The sequence below is a fragment of the Eulemur rufifrons genome, chromosome 14 (genome assembly GCF_041146395.1).
Source record: "Eulemur rufifrons isolate Redbay chromosome 14, OSU_ERuf_1, whole genome shotgun sequence".
NCBI classification, from domain to species: Eukaryota; Metazoa; Chordata; class Mammalia; order Primates; family Lemuridae; genus Eulemur; species Eulemur rufifrons.
Genome location: NC_090996.1, coordinates 1,858,715 through 1,879,301, shown reverse-complemented (window position 1 = coordinate 1,879,301; position 20,587 = coordinate 1,858,715). Strand labels below are relative to the sequence as shown.

The 20,587-nt window shown below is 37.7% G+C and overlaps 1 protein-coding gene across 1 annotated transcript in view; it reads right to left on the bottom strand.

Moving 5' to 3' along the window:
- ZNF713 (zinc finger protein 713) overlaps nucleotides 1-12,175 on the bottom strand; it is a 63,528-nt gene extending 51,353 nt beyond the window's left edge. The window contains exons 1-3 of the mRNA XM_069486671.1: nucleotides 11,933-12,175; nucleotides 9,678-9,747; nucleotides 8,643-8,731 (exon numbers count right to left, since the gene is read on the bottom strand). Of these exons, the coding sequence (XP_069342772.1) occupies nucleotides 8,643-8,731; nucleotides 9,678-9,747; nucleotides 11,933-12,175 (402 nt within the window). The remainder of the gene's footprint in view (nucleotides 1-8,642; nucleotides 8,732-9,677; nucleotides 9,748-11,932) is intronic.
- Nucleotides 12,176-20,587: the final 8,412 nt, after the last annotated feature.

Sequence of the window (20,587 nt, the reverse complement as noted above, 5' to 3'; positions counted from 1 at the left end):
TTTTTTACTTAACAATTAATTCTGAAGATCTTTCTATCTCCGACCTATTAGGACATAGAAAGCTTCCTCACATTGTTTTTAAATGTTAAAAAATTTTGACATATTTCAGACTTGAAGAAAAGTTCCAATAATGAAATCTCCACTTCTCTCCTTTTTTCTCTCTATGTACAATTTTTCTGGACTGCTTTAAGAGTAAGTTGTAGACACGATGCCCCTTTACCCCTAACTCATTTGGCATTAATTTCCTAAAAAAGGAGTTCTCTTTTGTAATGATAAGAGAGTATAATGACCAAAATCAGGAAATTAACATTGATATGGTATTGTTGTCTAAATACTTAAGATTTCAATTGTCTTTTTTTTTTTTTTTTTTTTTTGAGACAGAGTCTCACTCTGTTGCCCAGGCTAGAGTGAGTGCCGTGGCGTCAGCCTAGCTCACAGCAACCTCAAACTCCTGAGCTCAAGCGATCCTCCTGTCTCAGCCTCCCGAGTAGCTGGGACTACAGGCATGCGCCACCATGCCCGGCTAATTTTTTCTATATATATTTTTAGCTGTCCATATAATTTCTTTCTATTTTTTTAGTAGAGATGGGGTCTCGCTCTTGCTCAGGCTGGTCTCGAACTCCTGAGCTCAAACGATCCGCCCACCTCGGCCTCCCAGAGTGCTAGGATTACAGGCGTGAGCCACCGCGCCCGGCCCCAATTGTCTTAAAAATGTCCTTGAAAACAAAAGAAAATCCAAGATCATATGCTTCATCTGTTTGCCATGTATCTTTATTCTCCTTTAATCTCCAACAGTTCCTGAGACTTTCTTTGTATTTTATAACACTGACATTTTGAAAAGTACAGGCTAGTTATTTTGCAGAACAATCCTCAATTTGCGTTTGTCTGATGTCTCCTCATGACTAGATTCATGCTGTTCATCTATGGTAGGAATAGTACAGAAAGGGTACTGCATTCTTTTCAGTGAGTCGTATCAGGAGGCACATGCCATTGACTAGTCCCATCACTGGCAACCTTAACTTTGATAATTTAGTTAAGGTGGTATCTGCCAGTAATTTCCACTGGAAAATTACTATTTTATCCTGCAATTAATACATATTTTTGGGGCGGTACTTTGAGGCCATGTAAGTATTTTGTTCCTCCTCAAAGTTGCATCTACTAGTTTTAGCACCCACTGATGATTCTTGCCTGAATTAATTATAATTACGATCATTGCCAAATGGTGCTTTTCTAATGCCATTACTCTTTATATATTATTAGTTAGCTTTCTACTATAATCAAGAGCTCTCCCTTTTCATTAATTTATTTAAATTTTGTGGATTTATGGATTCTTATCTTATTTAATAAGTTTTAGTGCTTAGATTGTCCTAGGTTTAGCTAGTAGGAGCCCCTTCAACCTGAATTCTGGTCTTTTTGACATGTCCCTATCATTCTCTGAGCACTTTACTTTTTGGGACAGAAAGATGTTCTTTTTTCAAGGTTCATTTTTGTGCTTTCCCTGCCCCAAGCCTGGAATCAGCCATTTCTCCAAAGATCCTTGGTTTCGGCCGGGTGCGGTGGCTCACGCCTGTAATCCTAGCACTCTGGGAGGCTGAGGCAGGTGGACCATTTGAGCTCAGGAGTTCAAGACCAGCCTGAGCAAGAGCAAGACCCCATCTCTACTAAAAATACAAAGAAATTAGCTGAAATTTTTTAAAAAGTAAAAAAATTTAAAAAAAAAATTCCTTGGTTCCTTTTTGAATGAAGAATGGCATTTAGAAACCAAGATCTGGGCACTAGGTGTGTTCAGTGTTACTGAAGTGTCATTGCTTTTAGGCCCTCTCAGTAGTCAAATCCGGGAAACAGAGTTGTGGGTGTGTATGCACACACATGCACACACAATGTGTATACACAAACACATATATTATAGACACCCATAACTCTATATCCATTTCTATATAGAGAGTTCACATTGATACCTCTAAATCTGGAGTTTTGCTTTTAGCCTAAGGGCATGGAGTTCAAATACTTAAGTTCAAATAATACTTGGGTTAATTCCTTCTCCATTTGGTCTCCTTCAGTGTGGTTATATCAGTCATTTGAAATATAGTTTGGTTCATTTATTTCTGTTTGTATTCAATTTTAGGCCCTTCCTCCATCCTTTTGATTTTAATTTTATTGTATGAGAAATATTAACATGGTTTTAAAAGTCAGGACTACACAAAAAAGTATATTTAGTGCAGTATCATACTCCCCTGTACTTCCCCACCCATTCATTCCCTCTATCTTTTTCACCCCATTCCCATCCAAGTCCTACAGGTAACCAATGTCATTAGACTCAGGTTTATCCTTCTGGTGTCTTGTTTTGCTGAAATGAGCAGATACATGTAGATTTTTAATCTCCCTTTTTCTTATAGAAAGTAGCATATTATATTCTTTTGTGTTTTGCTTTTTTCATTTAACAATTTATCTTGGAAATTCCTCTGCATCAGTTTGTGGATATTGTCTTCATTCTTTTTCAGAGCTGCATGGTAATACTTGGTGTGAACGTACCACCATCTATTTAAGTAGTCTATTGACAGACATTTTGGCTGCTTTCTACTCTTTTTGCTGTTACAAATAATGCTACAGTCAATTATCATATATATATATTTTTTTTTTTTGCAATTGAGTACCAGTCTACCTGTAGAATCAATTCCCCAAAATGGTATGTCTGGCAAAAGAGTATATGAATCTGTAATTTTGATACATATTGTCAAATTGATCTCTGCAGGGGTGGTATCAACTTGCATTCTGTAACATTTATCTATCTCTGCATAACAAACTATACCATAATTTAGTGGCTCAAAACAATAACAATCATTCATTTTGTTTATAAAATCTGTTATGTGGGCAGGACTTTGGGAATCCCTCATCTTTGTACCATATGGGGTAGCTAAACTTTGGGCTGTAGGATTCACTTTTAAGATGGCTCACTCAGATGACTTGCAGATTGGTACTAGCTGTCATCTCTAAGCTCAGTCAAGGTCCTCAGTTTCTCTCCACATAGACCTCTTCAGGGCTGCCTGGGCTTCTTCACAGCATAGTGGCTGGATTCCAAGAGCAAAATTCCTAAGAGAATCACCTTTATGACTAAGCCTTGGAAGTCACACAGGTTCGCTTTCATCATAGTCACCAGCTTGCCCAGATCTGAGGGGAAGAAAGAGAGACCCTCATCTCCCGATGTGAAGTGTATTTAAATCACATTATAAGAGGAGCCTCTGGGATGAAGGAAATTGTGCCATTTTTGGAAAATACAATCTGCCATAGTCTACCCTCTGGCCATGAAAAGTCACATCCCTCCTACATGCAAAATACACTCATCTTCCCAGAATCCTCATGTTTCATTCCATTGTGGTATCAGCTCAAAGTCAAGGATCTTGTCATCTAAATCAGGCCCACAAGTAGATGAAGATCTTGGAATGCAGTTCCTCAGGTATGATTTCTTGAATGCTATCTTTCTATATGATGACCTGTGAACTAAAGACAGTTATTTGGCCTCCCACCCTTACCCCTCACAAACATATAATGTGGAAAAAGGAATAGGAGTAACTACTAGAGACATGCTCACTCAAGTAAACAGCAGTCCATAGTCATTCTAAAATGTAGGTGAGCTGGGCATATGTTGCCAAGTCCTTAATTAGAGCTCAGGCATACTCCCTGGAAGTTGTCCTCTGTGATTATTGGCTCCACCCTCTGAGATTCTGGTTTTGCCCTCTGAGTCATCTTCTCTTCTCCAGGAAAAGTAGCCTGTATTTGTAGTTTTCTCAGCCTGCTTTCCGCCCATTGAAGTTTGTTTTTTTGTGGTTTTTTTTTTTTTTTCTGTCACCCTGGGTAGAGTGCAGTGGTGTCATCGTAGCTCACTGTAGCCTCAAACTCCTAGGCTCAAGTGATCCTCCTGCCTCAGCCTCCCCAGTAGCTGGGACTACAAACGTGTGCCACTATGCCTGGCTAATTTTTCTATTTTTAGTAGAGACAGGGTCTCACTCTTGCTTAGGCTGGTCTCTAACTCCTGGTCTCCAGTGATCCTCTAGCCTCGGCCTCTCAGGGTGCTAAATCATAGGCATGAGCCACTGTGCCCGGCCAAAATTGGACTTTTTGTTTACCCATTTCTAACTACACTAAACAAAAGCCACACCCACAAATCTTTCTGAAATAAGCCCTGTCTCCTTTGGTTTCCCTGTGAGACTGCTACAGTATATCACCTTAAAACTTACTAGAAAATTCATGTTTGACAGAAAGAATAGTTCCGATGAGACACTGCCTCAGATTTTTCTGAAGTTGTTACAAAGGATATTATAGTCCAACCTGGATTTGATCTTTGGTGAGAACCATTTCTGAATTTGCTTATTATTAGATGCTTGGAGAGCTGTGAATAAGAAACAGTTTTGTTTTCAAACTCAGTAATTCCTGGTTCTTTTATATTTAACAGTTCTTTATTTAGCTTATCTTTTTCTTCTTATATTTCACTTTAGGCAGCCAGAAGCTGCCATTTGGCACTTTCCACCTTCTACTTGAAAATCTCCTTAGCTAGATCATTGAGTTCATTAAGTATATTCTCTATCTTCTTTGTCACTGAAGGTGACAATGTTACCCAACATTTCTCCTTCAAGGGTCCCCTTTCCTCCAGCTTCTAATAACATCGTCCTTATTATCCTTTAAGTCTTGACAAAGGCTCTTTATGCCTCCACTAACTCTCTTCGAGGCCCTTTACGGTTTTACTAACAGTCTTTTCTTTTCCATCTTCTGTCCAATGCTCAGTTCCAAAACCAATGTCATGGGTTTAGGTTTTTGTTTTGGCAGCATCACACTTCCAGGTATGAAAATCTGTTAATAGTTATCTATTGCTGTATAATGAACCATCCCAAAACTTGGGGTATTAAAACACCAACAATCATTTCTTTTGCTCATGAATCTGCAGTTGGGCAGGACGAGCTGGGAAGGCTTAACGGGGGACTGGAGGATTTACGTTCAAGATGGCTTACTCACAGGGCTGGCAAACTGCGGCTGGCTTTCAGCTGAGAGCTCAGCCAGAGCTGTGGGCCTCGGTTCCTCTCCATGCAGGCCTCTCCATGGGCTGCTTGGGCTTCTTCATGGCAAAGTGGCTAGGTTGAGAGTAAGCATCCCAAGAAAATGAGGTAGAAGTCTTACTACCTTTTATGATCTGACTTGGAAGTCACAACACTTGACATCCACCAGTCACAGGCTTAGCCAGATTCAATGACCTCCATGTCTATGACAGGATGAGTGTAAAAGTCACATTATAAAGAAAGCATTTGTGATGGCCGAGATTTTGGCAATTTTTCTGAAAATGCAAGCTGCCACATACACAAGCAGTGTAAGAGAGCACCTGTTTCCCCACAGCTTTGCCAAGGGAGTATGTTATGCTTGTGGAAAATACCAAACTTGTGGCAAATATCAAGATTGGTGATAAAATATCAGGCTTTCTCTAGATTTAATTTAAATTTCCTCTTGTTATCAGTCCAGATGAACATTTTTCCTGTGTTTAAGATCCATTTGATCTTTGCTGTAAATCATCTTTTTATGTTGTTTATACATTTTTCTATTGGACTCCCAATCTCTCACTGATTTAGAGAAGTATTTTGTCTATTAGAAAGATCAGCCCACTATAATTTGAGGGGCAGAATATTTTTCTCAATTGGACATGTCTTTTTACTTTCTTTATACTTTTATTTTGTCATATAGATTTTTTTGGTGTTTTTAATGAGTCGAACCCATCAATTTTTTCTTTTATGGCTATGGATTCTCAGTTGTAATTAAAAAGTCTTTCCTCAGTGACAGTTACAAAAGGATTCTCCCATTTTTTTCTTGTGTAACTTTTATGATTTCATTTTTCACATTTAAATCTTTGAACCATTTGAAGACTATTCTGATGTAAAGTATGAGGTATACATTTCCGGATGGCTCCCCAGAAATCCCAACATCAATTATTGAATAAAGCATCTTTTACCACCAGTTTGAGATGCCACTTTTATCACTTCCTACATTCCTCATCTGTTCAACAAACATTTATTCAGTGCTTCCTATACATCAGGAATGGTGCTTGGCATATGCTAGTGAATAAAAGACACTAAAACTCTGTCTTTATGAAGCTTACATTCTAGAGGGGAAAGTAGACAATAAACAGTAGATAACTCGGTAAATTATATAGTAAGTCAGAAGATAAAATTACAGTAGGGTAAGGGTTTGAGAATATGAGTGTGGGACAGTTGCAAATTTAAATAGGGTGATCAGGAAAGATGTCATTGCACAGGTGACATTTGAGAAAAATCTTAAAAAGTTAACAGTACAAAGGTCCTAAGGCAGGAGTGTATGTGGCATGTTCGAGAAAGAAGAATGAGGCCAGGGTGGCTAGAATGGAGTAAGGGAGAGAAAAGTAAGTGATGAAGTCAGAGAGGTAGGGGCTAGATTCTGCAGGACTGTTTGAGCCATCACAAAGACTTTGCCTTTTACTTGGAGAGAAATAGGAACCATACCCTTGCCCAGAGGAGTGACATGATCTGATTTACCATCCTCTGCCATTTCCTGGGTTACACTCTGTGAAATCATCTTTTTTCTTCTTTTGCTTTTCCCCTCTAGCTTTTACCCCTCTAGCTAATCTCCGCTGTTTCCAAAGCAAAGCCACCTAACTTTCCTTCAACTACTAGTTTTAGGCTATTTCTATGATTTAGAATACTACAATACCTTCCTAACTGGTATCTGTATCTAACCCTGGCTCACTTCTCCAAGCTCACCTCAAGTCACTCTCTCCCTTCTTCCACTCCAGCCACAGGGGCTTTCTTTTAATTTCTCAAATATACCCATGGGTTTTGCAGATGATGTTTAGCACATGCCTAAAACGCTCTTTTCCACTTACTTGTTATAATCTCTACATAACCTTCATTTCTCATCTTAAATTTTGCTTCCCCAGAGTTTTTCTCTGATTCCCTAATGTACATTCATGGCACCTTATTCTTATTTTGTATAAAAAACATCTCATTTGCAATTTATCAGTATATTTGCAAAATGTCTGTCAGTAAGCTCCTTGGGTTTAGGACCATGTCTCTTTTTCTCTGTGATGTATAGCTGATCCCGAGCACAATTTCTGTCACGTATTAGCTACTCAAAAAATATTTACTGAGTGAATGCATTATTTTCCTTCTTAACACAATAAATTGCTCTGGAAAATTAAAACTAACTCCTCTGGCTAGAGTGTGGAGAAGCAGATATGCTGCCTTAGTTCTATATGTCTTCCTATTCCTGTCTTTGGGGAGCCTTACAATTAGTTAAGAATAAATTAGTTTATTCCTTACAACTCAAAGATCCCAAAGCACTAATATACCAAACAAAAGCTCAGCTCCAGCTGATAGTCCCCTCATTCTCCCTGCTGTTCCTTAAGTTTTATTTCCTGTCTATAATGGTCCCGTTTTCTCTTATCTCCAAACCCTACCTGCTCATATCAGCACAAATTCAAACTCTACCTTCTTCATGAAATCTTCCCTCATCCCTATAGCCCCAATCAGATTTTTCCTTCTCTGAGCACCTGTTATATTTGTTGTCTTTCGTATTCATAACAGGATCCAGCATTAAGCATTTTTGAATATTAGTTGTGTGATGGGGGCTTTTAAAAATCCCCTCCAATGAGTTTACTGGTTATCTAAGGATAACGATTGTCTCATACAATTAGAACAGTAGACATCCTCCTATCTTGAAGCAATCGAGACTGGTATCTGGTGTGCTAAGCCAAAGAGTTGGCTAAAGTAGAGATCCATAAAAGATATCTTAAGAATTTTAATATAAAATATAAATCTATATTCATTCTCTCATCTTTTGATATAAAGCTCAGCCTTTTCTATGAGAGTGATTTCAATGACTGAGTACCCATACCTATAATGCATCAGTTTCTGCTTCATGAAAGTAGAACAAACAAGTGACAGTTGGGCAATAACACATGTACAGGAATACCCTGAGATTTTTATGATTTTTCTTCAGTGTTTTACAGTTTTGCTCACACCTAATTTGACAGCAATTTTTTAAAAAGTGGCTGGCATTTATCAACTCTTTTCAAAACATTCAACTAGTTTTCACAGAAAGAACTCTTTGCTGTACTCATATCTCATCTGTTTATGTAATACTTAATTAAATTATAGAATTATAACAATAGGCTTAAACAGGTTTTGGAAGAGATATAACAGATTCTTGACAAACATTAATTTGTGATAGTAGATATTTAGTAATTCCATTAGCTCCAAGCAGTCATAGTGGCCTGGGCCTCATTCTCTATGTTACCGGAGAATAGCAAGCACTGTTTAAATTCTAGTGAGCTGTTTAAGTGAAGGGTGATTAAAAGACAGTCTACTGTTTCTTTGGTTTTTGTCACATCTAGCACAGATATAAGTCCAGGAAAAATAAGTCTGGTGAAAATGGTAGAAGGAGAGGAAAGCTATAAAGAGGTAGGTATATAATGTGAATGGAAAACATTCTGTAGAGATTATGTCACCTGTCACAAGAATCACCTGGGCTTTGGATTTTTTGGACTCAGAACTTCTGAGAATTGAAAAATAAAGGTGCCCACATTCTGAGAACTACGATAGCATTTCAGAGGAGAGGAAAACTGAACTTACCTGGGACCCGACTAGCTGTGATCCATCCTTCATTCCTTTCTCCTCCATGTTCCCTTCCTGAGAAAGAACAGCATTCTGAGAAGGCATAACTGAGAAAAAGAGAGAAGGAGCATCTTGTTAATACATGATATTAAGGCTGAATTTAAATCTTGGAGCTTTTGCTTTGTGTTAGTATGGCAGACAATTTACAGAGAAGCCCTCTAAGGCATACGTACGTTCAAAGGCTGTTACACCCTAATTCCTCTGTTACACTGGGGAATTCGGTGCAGGTCTTTCTCTCCGCTGTGGTACAACTCCGCTTGTGGCGGCAGAGGGGAGTTCGGTGGTTTTCAGCCCTGGCTAAATACTTGGGGAAATTAAAAAATATGCCAATGCTGAGCCCCAACTCCCAGAGATTTGGATTTAATAAGTCTGGGGTAGACCTGGGCAACAGCATTTTAAATTTTAAAGTCTCCAAGTGATTCTAAGTGTACATAGGAATGACTGACATGAGGTGATGCAGAGAACATGTATGTTGAGGGCCTATTTTTACTCTTTATCCCCACAGGGGATAAATTCATCCCCAAACTTATACTCCAGGGATCTCTCCTCTCTTCAAGGTGATCCTTTGATTATACAAAGGACATTTCACTCTTCTCATTTTTTAGAATGTTCACCTTCCTTTCTGAGTATCTGGATTCAATCCTCCATCAGGATTACTACACCTCTTTGCAGTTCTTATGTTGTAAAGTCACCAAAGCTTTGTTCTCTTCTAGCATGACAGGAGATGCACCTGTACTAGAAGGTTCAGTATCCCTGTCAGTCCCTGAAAGCTAATCTTCCAGTGCCTTATGGGGAACAGCCACTCCCAGGTATTAAAGGTGCCCCATCTCTGATGAGAGCCTCAGGAGCTGATGGATATTCACAAGAATGACTTCTGCTTTCCAGGGACAGCCACTCTCAGAATCTTGCCTTGTTCATGCAGAGTTGAGCTGTAGGGGCTCCTGAAGGTGGCTATTACTTTTTGTTTTCTAAAAGCATCAATCCTTCACATACAGACTTCACTATGGTATTCAAATCTGTGCCTTCCCAGGGATCTTGTAAGACACAATTTCAGGTTGCGCACCTGTAATGAGATGCACCAGAGTCAGCAGAAGAAATCCAGCAGTCTTGGTAACCTAGGAACCTGTGGAGTCTGTAAAGAGATATCCAGACTATTCATTCATAAAGATAGAGCACAGTAATGTGTGGCATTCTTTAATATAATCAAGAAGTACTTTTAGAGTTTCTCAGACCCACATATTACAAAAAGCAGAGATGTATAAATGTATCAACTACAACAAATTTAGCCTCAGTCCTTTCCCACTCTCTTCCCAGAATAGAAAATTTGTGGTCTTTGCCTAGAGAAAGAGTGGCTGTTTTCTGTAGAAAAACAGGCCTTTTAACAACAGAGTGAAAGGTACTGATTTGCTAATAATCATGAAAGAATATATTCTTTTTCTATTCACAAAGGGTGCCCCAAAAAATCTTTCTCAAAAAGCTAGTGATGGAAATGAAAACAGTCATTTCTGAGAAGCAACTTTCAAAAAGAGAAAACTAGGCCGGGCGCGGTGGCTCACGCCCATAATCCTAGCACTCTGGGAGGCCGAGGCGGGTGGATCGTTCAAGGTCAGGAGTTCGAGACCAGCCTGAGTGAGACCCCGTCTCTACTAAAAATAGAAAGACATTATATGGACAACTAAAAATCTATATAGAAAAAATTAGCCGGGCATGGTGGCGCATGCCTGTAGTCCCAGCTACTCGGGAGGCTGAGGCAGTAGGATCGCTTAAGCCGAGGAGTCTGAGGTTGCTGTGAGCTAAGCTGACGCCACGGCACTCACTCTAGCCTGGGCAACAAAGTGAGACTCTGTCTCAACAAAAAAAAAAAAAAAAAAAAAGAAAACTGCTGTTCTGGTGCAATGGCCCTGCTAGATAAGGCAGCCATTTACTGCCCAAGACATGGCATGAATCTCACATTTCACAACCAGTTCACTAAGAGGCAGACCTTTTAGGAGTAACTTAAAAGCACTTTAAGAACTAGGTTGGGGAATTAATTACCAAGAATAAGCACTGAAAAAGTCCCACTGTCAAAAGAGCCGGACAGAAGTTATGAGAATGCCCTTATGTTTCAAACCCAATCACCTCAAAGCCATGTATCTCACAACAACAAAAACTACATTCACCAAGTTAGGCAGGACAGGGTTTCTCCTTCATATGCATGAACTGAACTCCAGATGACTAGGACTCCAGAGATTACCTACTTGAACTTTTCCAAAGTGTGCCAGATTAGTATCTTATGTCTGTTACTCACAAAAAGAGACCAAATCAAGTTCAGAAAATGATGGCTTCAACAAAGTTAAAATAAGTTTCTTTCCTACAAATCTTAGAGATTTTCATATGGTAATACACATTGTGAATCCAAAGGGATGGGAAGTATGTAGAATATATGACATATTGTATGCAAAGTTTCCCAAATATATTTAATTTAAAAAATTTTTTTATGGCAACTGATGGGACTAGGTTCCATAGAACACACCTGTGGAAATGCTGGTTTAGTTCTCAGTTCTTTGGCTTAAGGAAGTATCCTGAAGTTAAAGATCATAGAACTACGTGAAAGAGCCGGTTCTAGAACCTAGGTCTCTTAATTCATAGTCCTGGGCTCCTTCTAGTACAGCTGTCTCTCAGTATCCACAGAGATTGGTTAAATCCATGAATGCAGAACCCATGCATACAGAGGGCCAACTGTATACTCTGAAGTCCTTCTTGGTACTTATTCTTCCCCACCCCACCCCTTTTTAATCTTATCTCTTTTCTTCTCATAATTTCCTTTTTAATTCCTGTATTGGAAAGAACAACAAACTCAGTGTGTAACCAGGGGTGGGGAAGCTTTTCATGTTGGAAGGCCAAATTAATTTAGCTGTAATCTAATAAGGCCACATTCAAGAAACTTCAATTAGATATACTTACAAATGGACATTATTTTGTAAAAATCTAACTACTATATGCTTAATAATTTCAAAAAATGAAAACTGTTAAAGTTAACTAACCTTTTAATGACTTGTTGTGTCTGCTTTTTGTTGGAAAGCATTTGAATATTTGGTTGTAGCATGGAGTTCCAGTTTCAGTTGATCCTCTAGATGAGTATCATTCATTTGTGACCTTAAGGGCATATTGATTTGGGTTAGGTAAGAGAATGTAGATTTGCAGCAATAAGTGATTGAAAAGCAAGAAAGCATTTTTCAGGCATGTTGCCAAAGGCATGAGTATCCTACTGCATTTTCCCATATTTCAACAGGACCTTTCTTAGCATTAAACAATGACTTTAAAATGTCATCTACTGAGAATTCAATCAATTCCATCTGTAGTTCTTTAAGTGCCTTGGTGCTATCAACAAGGTGAGCCTGAAATGCTAATTTGAGTGTGATGTCATGATTCTCAAAGTCCGTGAACCTTTCATTGTGTTCTCCAATTAATAGGTCTGTAACAGCTGCATATTCTTCAAATGACTTGCACATACCATCCTGCTCATCAATGGCCTTTGCTAACTGGGGAAAATGTTCCTCTGAAATTTCCTTTTTGAAGAAGATAGCTTTTTTCAAAATGCTTGGATTTTTTTTTTTTTTGCCACATACCATATATAGACTTAGGTTTTTTGTTTTATTTATTTATTTTTATAGACTTAGTTTTACCTTGTAAATAAATATTCAAGTTATTTTAATTTGACATATCACATAGAAATGCTGCATTCCTACAGACATCTTCTTTCAATAATTCACATTGCTGATAAAATTTAATTATCTGTTCCTGCAGAGATAAAATTTGGGCTATCACCTGTCCCTGCAATAGCCAACTCACTTTAGAATGACATGGCAAATCTACACTGAATACCTCATCATTCAACTTTAGCATGTTATGAAACTGATGATGTCATGTTGCATTTACAGGAATATAGTTAACAATATTTATAACGTTTTGCAAAGTGTGACTTAAAATAGTACCTTTAACACAGAGATTTTGCTGATGCAAGATACAATGAAAAGAAATGAGAGCATCTGGATATGTTAAAACTTTTTTTTTTTTTAAATCTGTGCAATAAATCCTTCATGTTTTCCTGTCATGGAAGGTACACCATCTGTACATACACAAATTCAGTCCAACTTCACAGCATTTATCTTGAAAGTTGTCAAAGAAATCTATTCCCAGTGTTCTGTTTGCAAGACTGCCCAAAGTGAGTAACTATTCGTAGCAAAGAAAATCTGTTATGACCTGAATGAAGTATGAAACCTGCACCAAGTCAGTGGTATCAGTTGATTCATCCAAAGTGATGATACATTTTCCTTTTGAAATATTGCACAAAGTTGTTCTGTTAAGTTGAAGGCTAATTCATGCTGCCGATCAGTTAGGGTTCTCGTTCCTCTTGAAAGAGGCGGTTGCTTGTACTTTGAAATGTTATCAGGGTCTAAGCATCCTACAACTTTCACAATGCATTCTTTCACAATTTCTACAATGCCTTCCCTTTTTTCCCCAAGTATATAATCTGCTTCATAAGTTGTTTCAGTGGCATTATTTCCAGGTTTTATTGCTGCTTGAAAGAACTGTCTTTGCTTTTGCTTTTCATCTTTTAATTTCTGCAATACAACCTTTTGCACCTCGCCTTCTAATTTAAAATATTTGTGATCCTTATGAATGTTATAATGGTGATGAGCATTGAATTTCTTTAATGTTGATATTGCAGTATCACAAAGCAAGCAAATCATCTTATCTTTAACAAAAATGAGATAATATTGTAATTCCCAATCCTCATTAAAAAATCTGTTTTCTTCTTTCAGTGTTCTCTTGGTCTTCTTTGACACAATGGGCTGTTAAGCAGACAGAATTAAAAAATACTGTCGAGCTGTGCAACTATTCACAAACTCCACTTCAGACAGAAACACAGTGCACCACTGTCAAAAGCTGATAACAGATTGGTGTACTTGATCTCCATAAATTCTCTCCAACCAGCCTTGTGTGGTAGTGGCACCAGTCAGGCAGGGGAAGTTAGAACTAAATCATGAGCGTAGCAGCTGTCAATTCTTATGTTCTTATGGCTTACTAATGTTCTAATTGTGCCAGTCAATCTGGGAGGATTATTTCATTGAAACTTATTTTATTCTTTGATATTTTAATATGTTCATTTTAAAAATAAATAAAAATATGAAAGACTAACAAAAATGTATTAATAAAAATAAAAGGATTTGCTCTGTAAAATTTGGATTCAGTCGAAACGCTGCATTTAAGGACCTAGAAGGCCACAAGTTCCCCACCTCTGGTGTAATTCCTCACATAATTCACATTTGAACCTTTCCAGAGAAGCCAGTGGGAATGCTACAGTCTCTTTCGGACAAGTAACCATGATGGCCTAAAAAGTAACAAATTCCTTTGACTGCCTAAGGGATAAAAGAATTATAATCAATTCAAATCAAGAATGACTCTGGGCTTAACAGTTTTCTCTTTCACCTCAAACTCCTCCAAAAATCTGAGTGAACTTTACTGATCATATAGAAAACCCATGTAGTGGTTCTTAGTCTGGGCTGTGCAGTAGACACACCTGTAGTGATTTTTAAATATACAGATATAAATATATAGATGTCCAGCTTCCACGCAAGAGCTACTAAATCAGAATTTGCAGAGGTGAAATCTGAAATCTACATATTTTTAAAATGCCTCACAATAGATTTTGAACTATCAGAGCCTTTCACTTCCTTGCCTTCCACAACCCCAATGATTTTCACTATCATTCTACTTCAGTGACCCACTTCTGGGGCCACAACACTTCTGAAATCTTTCCTACCTTAGAAAACACTAGTCAGGGGAATCTAGATTGGATAGGAAAGAAATTGAAGACAGGAGTGGCTTAATAGATAGGACAGAAAATAGAAAAAAAGAGCAGTATTTATTAAAGTGTAGCCTGAAGATCACTCCAATCACATGGTATTTGTTGAAAAGCAGATTCACTGGTCTTACCCCCCAGCCTAATAAAATAGTACCTCTAGGGGTATTACTGGCCCAGAAATTTGCATCAAAAGGTACTTTCCCCCTGCAATTAATCCATTCTCTCCAGGCTCCCAAAAGGTCTGAATCTAGTCCATATCTTCTCATTCCTATATCTTCAGCTTTATCTTTCACTTTTGTTGAGTCCTTTGAATCATCATTTAAAATCATTTAATGTCTCTCCAACATTAAACACTCTCACTGGCCACACACCCCTTTGCAACTATCATCCTCTCTTTTTTCAAGGTCACCGGTCTTCAGAGGATTGTCAATACTTATTCTCTCTACTTCCTCATCACCCATTTATTTCTCAGTTCTCTATAATCTGGCTTTCAGCCTGCCCTCAGCAATCCACAAAACTGCTCTGGTCAGGAATACTAAAAACATTTATGTTGTTCATGCAAGGTCCTCATTACTGTTTACTTGAACTCTGAGAGTATCTGATACTGCTGACAACTGATTCTTTTTTAAAAAAAAAATTCACCACTATACAATATGACAAGTGATTCATGCTTTGCAATTCTACCACCTCTCTCAGTGGGCTATGCTCTGATCTCTTTTCCTTCACCTGCCTTTGTGTGTTGCTGTTTCTTAGGATTTCCCCAAATCTACTCATATTCTCTTTGCAGTTGAGGCAAAGGGATTTTAAAAGATAGAAACCTATTCATATCAGCCCCCTACTTGAAATTCTTCAGGGCATCCTTCCACTCTTAGGCTGGAGTACAAACCCATAAATAATCCTATGACCTGCTTCTTGCTCTTTCAATTCATTCTCCTGTTTGCTCCTGAGGCTTCATCCACACTGTCCTGCTTTTAAGTGTTTAAATGTGCTATGTGTCATGCTCACTGCCCCCTCCCCCACTCGCTTGACAACACCTATTCCTTTTTCAGATCTTAGCTTAAATTAGGCAAGATTTTGACATCATAGACAAGGTGAGATCCCTCATTTACAATTTCCTTTTTCAGGTAGCACTTTTTTATCATTGTAATTATTTGTCCAATAACCCATTTTATACCTCACCATAGTGTAATATTAATCTCCATGAAGGAAGGAACCTGGTCTGTCTGGTTTACTATTATATTTTCAACCCCCAGTGCCTGGCACATAGTAGGTACTTAATAAATATTTCCTCAACAAGTAAATGAAAACATACTGGTGTTTGTTTATCTATTTTTAAATTTTAAAAATGCATTTATTGGCTGGGCGCAGTGGCTCACGCCTGTAATCCTAGCACTTTGGGAGGCCGAGGCGGGTGGATCGCTCGAGGTCAGGAGTTTGAGACCAGCCTGAGCAAGAGCGAGACCCCATCTCTACTGAAAAATAGAAAGAAATTATATGGACAACTAAAAAATATATATAGAAAAAATTAGCTGGGCATGGTGGCACATGCCTGTAGTCCCAGTTACTTGGGAGGCTGAGGCAGTAGGATAGCTTGAGCCCAGGAGTTTGAGGTTGCTGTGAGCTAGGCTGATGCCACGGCACTCACTCTAGCCCAGGCAACAGAGTGAGACTCTGTCTCAAAAAAAAAATAAATAAATAAAATAAAAATGCATTTATTTAATTTCAAAATATTAAGGGGTACAAATGTTTTTGTTACATGGATACCTTGTATAATGTTTACCCATCACCAGCATTCCTTGTACCTGATAGGTTGAGTTTTTACCTTTAATCCTCTTTCACCCTCCCCTCTTCTCAGTTTCCAAAGTCCTTTACATCTCTTTATGCCAGTGTGTGCCCACTGTTTAGCTCCCAATTATTAAAGAGTACATGTAGTGTTTGTATTTCCATTCCTGAGATACTCACTTAGGGTAATGATCTCCAGTTCCATCCAACTGCTGCAAAAGACATTATTACATTCCTTCTAAGAGCTGTGTAGTACTCCACGGTATGTGTGTGTGTATATATGAAAGTATCCAGCCATGTACCATGAAAAACTGTATTAACAATAGCTGGATACTTTCTGGACAGCCCATACACGCACACACAATTTTCTTTATCCACTCATGAATTGATGGGCACTTAGGTTGAATCTATGTTTGCAATTGTGAATTGTGCTGTGATAAACATTTGAGTGTGAATGTCTTTTCTATAAAATGACTACTTTTCCTTTGAGTAGATACTCAGTAGTGGGATTACTGGACAGAATGGTAAGTCTACATTTACTTCTTCAAGGAATCTCCATACTGTTTTCCACAGAGGTTGTACTAATTTGAAGTCCCACCAACAGTGTATAAGCGTTTCTTTAGCTCTCCACCTATACCAGCATCTATTGTTTTTTGACTTTTTAATACTGGCCATTCTGACACGGGTAAGGTGGTATCTCATTGTAGTTTTAATTTGCATTTCCCAAATGATTAGTGGTCTTGAATATTTTTTTCATATGTTTGTTGGCCATATGTTTATCCTCTTGTGAAAAACTTCTGCTCATGGTTTTCGCCTACTTTTTAATGGGATTGTTTTTTCTTGCTGATTTGTTGGAGTTCTTTGTAGATTCTGGATATGAGCCCTTTATTGGATGTATAGTTTGGAAATATTTTCTCCCTTCTGTAGGTTGTCTATTTTGAGCATTTCTTTTGCTGTGCAGAAGCTTTTTAATTTAATTAAGTTCCATTTATTTATTTTTGTTTTTGCTGCATTTGCCTTTGGGGGTCTTAGTCATAAATTCTTTGCCTAGACTGATGTCTAGACGAGTTTTTCCTATGTTTGCTTCTATAATTTTTAGGTTTCTTGCCTTACGTTTAAGTCTTTTATCCACCTTGAATTAATGTTTGTATATGGTAAGAGATAGGGGTCCTGTTTCATTCCTCTGCATGTGGCTATCCAGTTTTCCCAGACTGTTTACTGAATAGGACTTCCTTTCCTCGGTGTACATTGTCTGCTTTGTCAAAGATCAGTTGGTTGCAGGTAGATGGTTTTATTATTGGGTTCTCTATTTTGTTCCATTGGCCTACGTCTCTACTTTTACATGAATGCAATGCTGTTTTGGTTACCATAGCCTTGCAGCATAATTTGAAGTCAAGTAATGTGATGCCTTCACATTTGTTCTTTTTGCTTAAGATTACTTTGGCTATTTGGGCTCTTTTTTGGTTCCAAATGAAGCATAGGATTATTTTTTCTAGGTCTTGAAATATGACATTGGTATTTTGATGGGAACTGTGTTGAATCCGTAAATCATTTTGGGCAGTATGGACATTTTAATGATGTTGATTCTACCAACACATGAGTATGAGATGTTATTTCATTTGCGTGTGTCATTTCTGATTTCTTTCATCAGTGCTTTGTAGTTCTCCTTGAAGAGATCTTCCATCTCCTAGGTTAAGTATATTCCCAGGTATTTTATTTTCTTTGCAGCTATTGTAAATGGTATTGAGTTCTGAACTTGATTCTCAGCTTGACTATCATTGGTATATAGTAATGCTGCTGAAATTTATACATGATTTTGTAACCTGAGACTTTGCAGAATTTATTTATCAATTCTATGAGTCTTTTGTTGGAGTCTTGAGGGTTTTTCAGATCGTAGGTCAGATTATCAGTGAACAGAGATTGTTTGACCTCCTCTTTCCCCAATTTGGATACACTTACTTTATTTCTTTCTCTTACCTGATTGCTCTGGCTAGGACTTCTAGCACTATGTTGAATAGAAGTGGTGAGAGTGGGCACCCTTGTCTTGTTCCAGTTCTTAGGGGGAATGCTTTCAACTTTTCCCCATTAAGTATGATGTTGGCAATGGGTTTGTCATATATAGATTTTATAATTTTAAGATATGTTCCTTCCATGCCTAGTTTGTTGAAGGTTTTTATCATGACAGGGTGCTGGATATTGTCAAATGCTTTTTCTGCATGCATTGAGATGATAAAGTGGTCTTTGTTTTTGCCTCTGTTTATGTGGTGAATAACATTTACTGATTTCTATGTGTTAAACCATCCTTGTATCTCAGGACAAAACCCACTTGAGCATGGTGAATTATCTTTTTGATGTGCTGTTGAACTTGGATGGCTAGTATTACATTGAGGATTTTTGCATCCTCATCTATGTTCAAAGGGATATTGGTCTGTAGTTTTCTTTTCTTTTCTTTCTTTCTTTTTTTTCTTTTTTTTTTTTTTTGTTGAACATATTTGCATCTATGTTCATAAGGGATATTGGTCTGTAGTTTTCTTTCTTTCTTTCTTTCTTTTTTTTTTTTTTTTTTTTTGGTTGAGTCCTTTCCTGGCTTTGGTATCAAGGAGATACTGACTTCATAGAATGAGTTAGAGAGGATTTCTGCCTTCTCAATGTTATGGAATAATTTCTGTAGGATAGGTAACAGTTCTTCTTTGTAGGTCTGGTAGAGTTTGGTTGTGAATCTGTTTGGTCTGGGGCTTTTTTTTGTTGTTGTTGTTATTGGTAGATTTTTAAATTACTGCTTCAATCTTGCTGCTTACTATTGGCCTGTTCAGGATTTCTATTTCTTCCTGATTCAGGCTTGGTAGGTGGTGTGTTCCAGGAATTTATTCATTTCCTCTATGTTTTCTAGTTTGTGTGCATAGAAGTTTTCATAATAATCACAGATGACATTTTGCATTTCTGTGGTATCAGTTGCAATGTCTCCTTTGTCATTTCTGATTGAGTTTATTTAAGTCTTTTCTCTTTCTGGTTAATTTGGCTAGTGGTCCATTGATTTTGTTTATCTTTTCAAATAACCAATTTTTGTTTCATTGATCTTTGTATTGTTTTTTAGTTTCCATGTTGTTTCGTTCTTATCTAAGCTTTGTTATTTCATTTATTCTGCTGGCTTTGGGTTTGATTTGTTCTTCTTTTTCTAGTTCCTTGAGATGTGACATGAGGTGGCTAATTAGGGTTCTTTATGTGTTTTTGATGGAGGCATTTAAGGCTATGAACTTTCTCCTTAGGACAGCTTTAGCTGTATCTGATAGATTTTGAAAGCTTGTGTCTCCTTTGTTGTTCAGTTCAAGGAGTCTTTTGGTTTACATTTTAATTTTGTCATTGACCCATTGATCATTCAGCATCAGGTTGTTTAATTTCCATGACTTTGTGTGTAGATTTGAGTGTTTCTCTTAGAATTGATTTCTAGTTTATTCCACTGTGGTCTGAGAAGATACATGGCATGATTTCAATTTTTTTGAATTTGCTGAGACTTGTTTTGTGGTCTAAGATATAATCACTCTTGGAAAATGTCCCATGTGCTGATGAGAAGAATGTATATTTAGTAGTTTTGGGGTAGAATGTTCTATAAATGTCTGTTAGGTCCATGTGTTCTAGAGTCCTGTTTAAGTCCAGTGTTTCTTTATTGATTTTCTGCTTTGATGATCTGTGTAGCTCTTCCAGTGGGCTGTAGAAGTCCCTGGCAATTACAATGCCACTGTTTATTTCTTTGCTTCAATCTAGTAGAATTTGCTTTATGAATCTTGGAATTCCTGTGTTGGGTGCATATATATTTAGGATTATTATGTCTTCTTGTTGAATTGCTCCCTTTGCAATTATATAATGGCCATCTTTGTCTTTTTTTTTTTTAACCATTGTTCATTTAAAGTCTATTTTATCTGATGTGAGAATGGCTATAACTGCTTGCTTTTCATTTCCACTTGTGTGGAATATTTTTTCCATCCCTTTACACTGAGTCCTTGCAAGTTAGATGTGTTTCTTGGAGACAGCATATACATGGGGTGTGATTTTTCATCCATTCAGCCAGTCTGTGTCTTTTAATTGGGGCATTCAGACCATTCATGTTCACTGTTAGTACTGCTATGTGGGATACTGTTCTGTTCATCACGTTGGATGATTCCTTGTGGTTTTGTTTCCCCTCTTCTACTATTATTTTATCAGAGCTGTGAGCTTGGGTGTTTCTACACTGGTAGGTATCTATCTATTGTGCTGATCCATATATAATGTGTTTTTT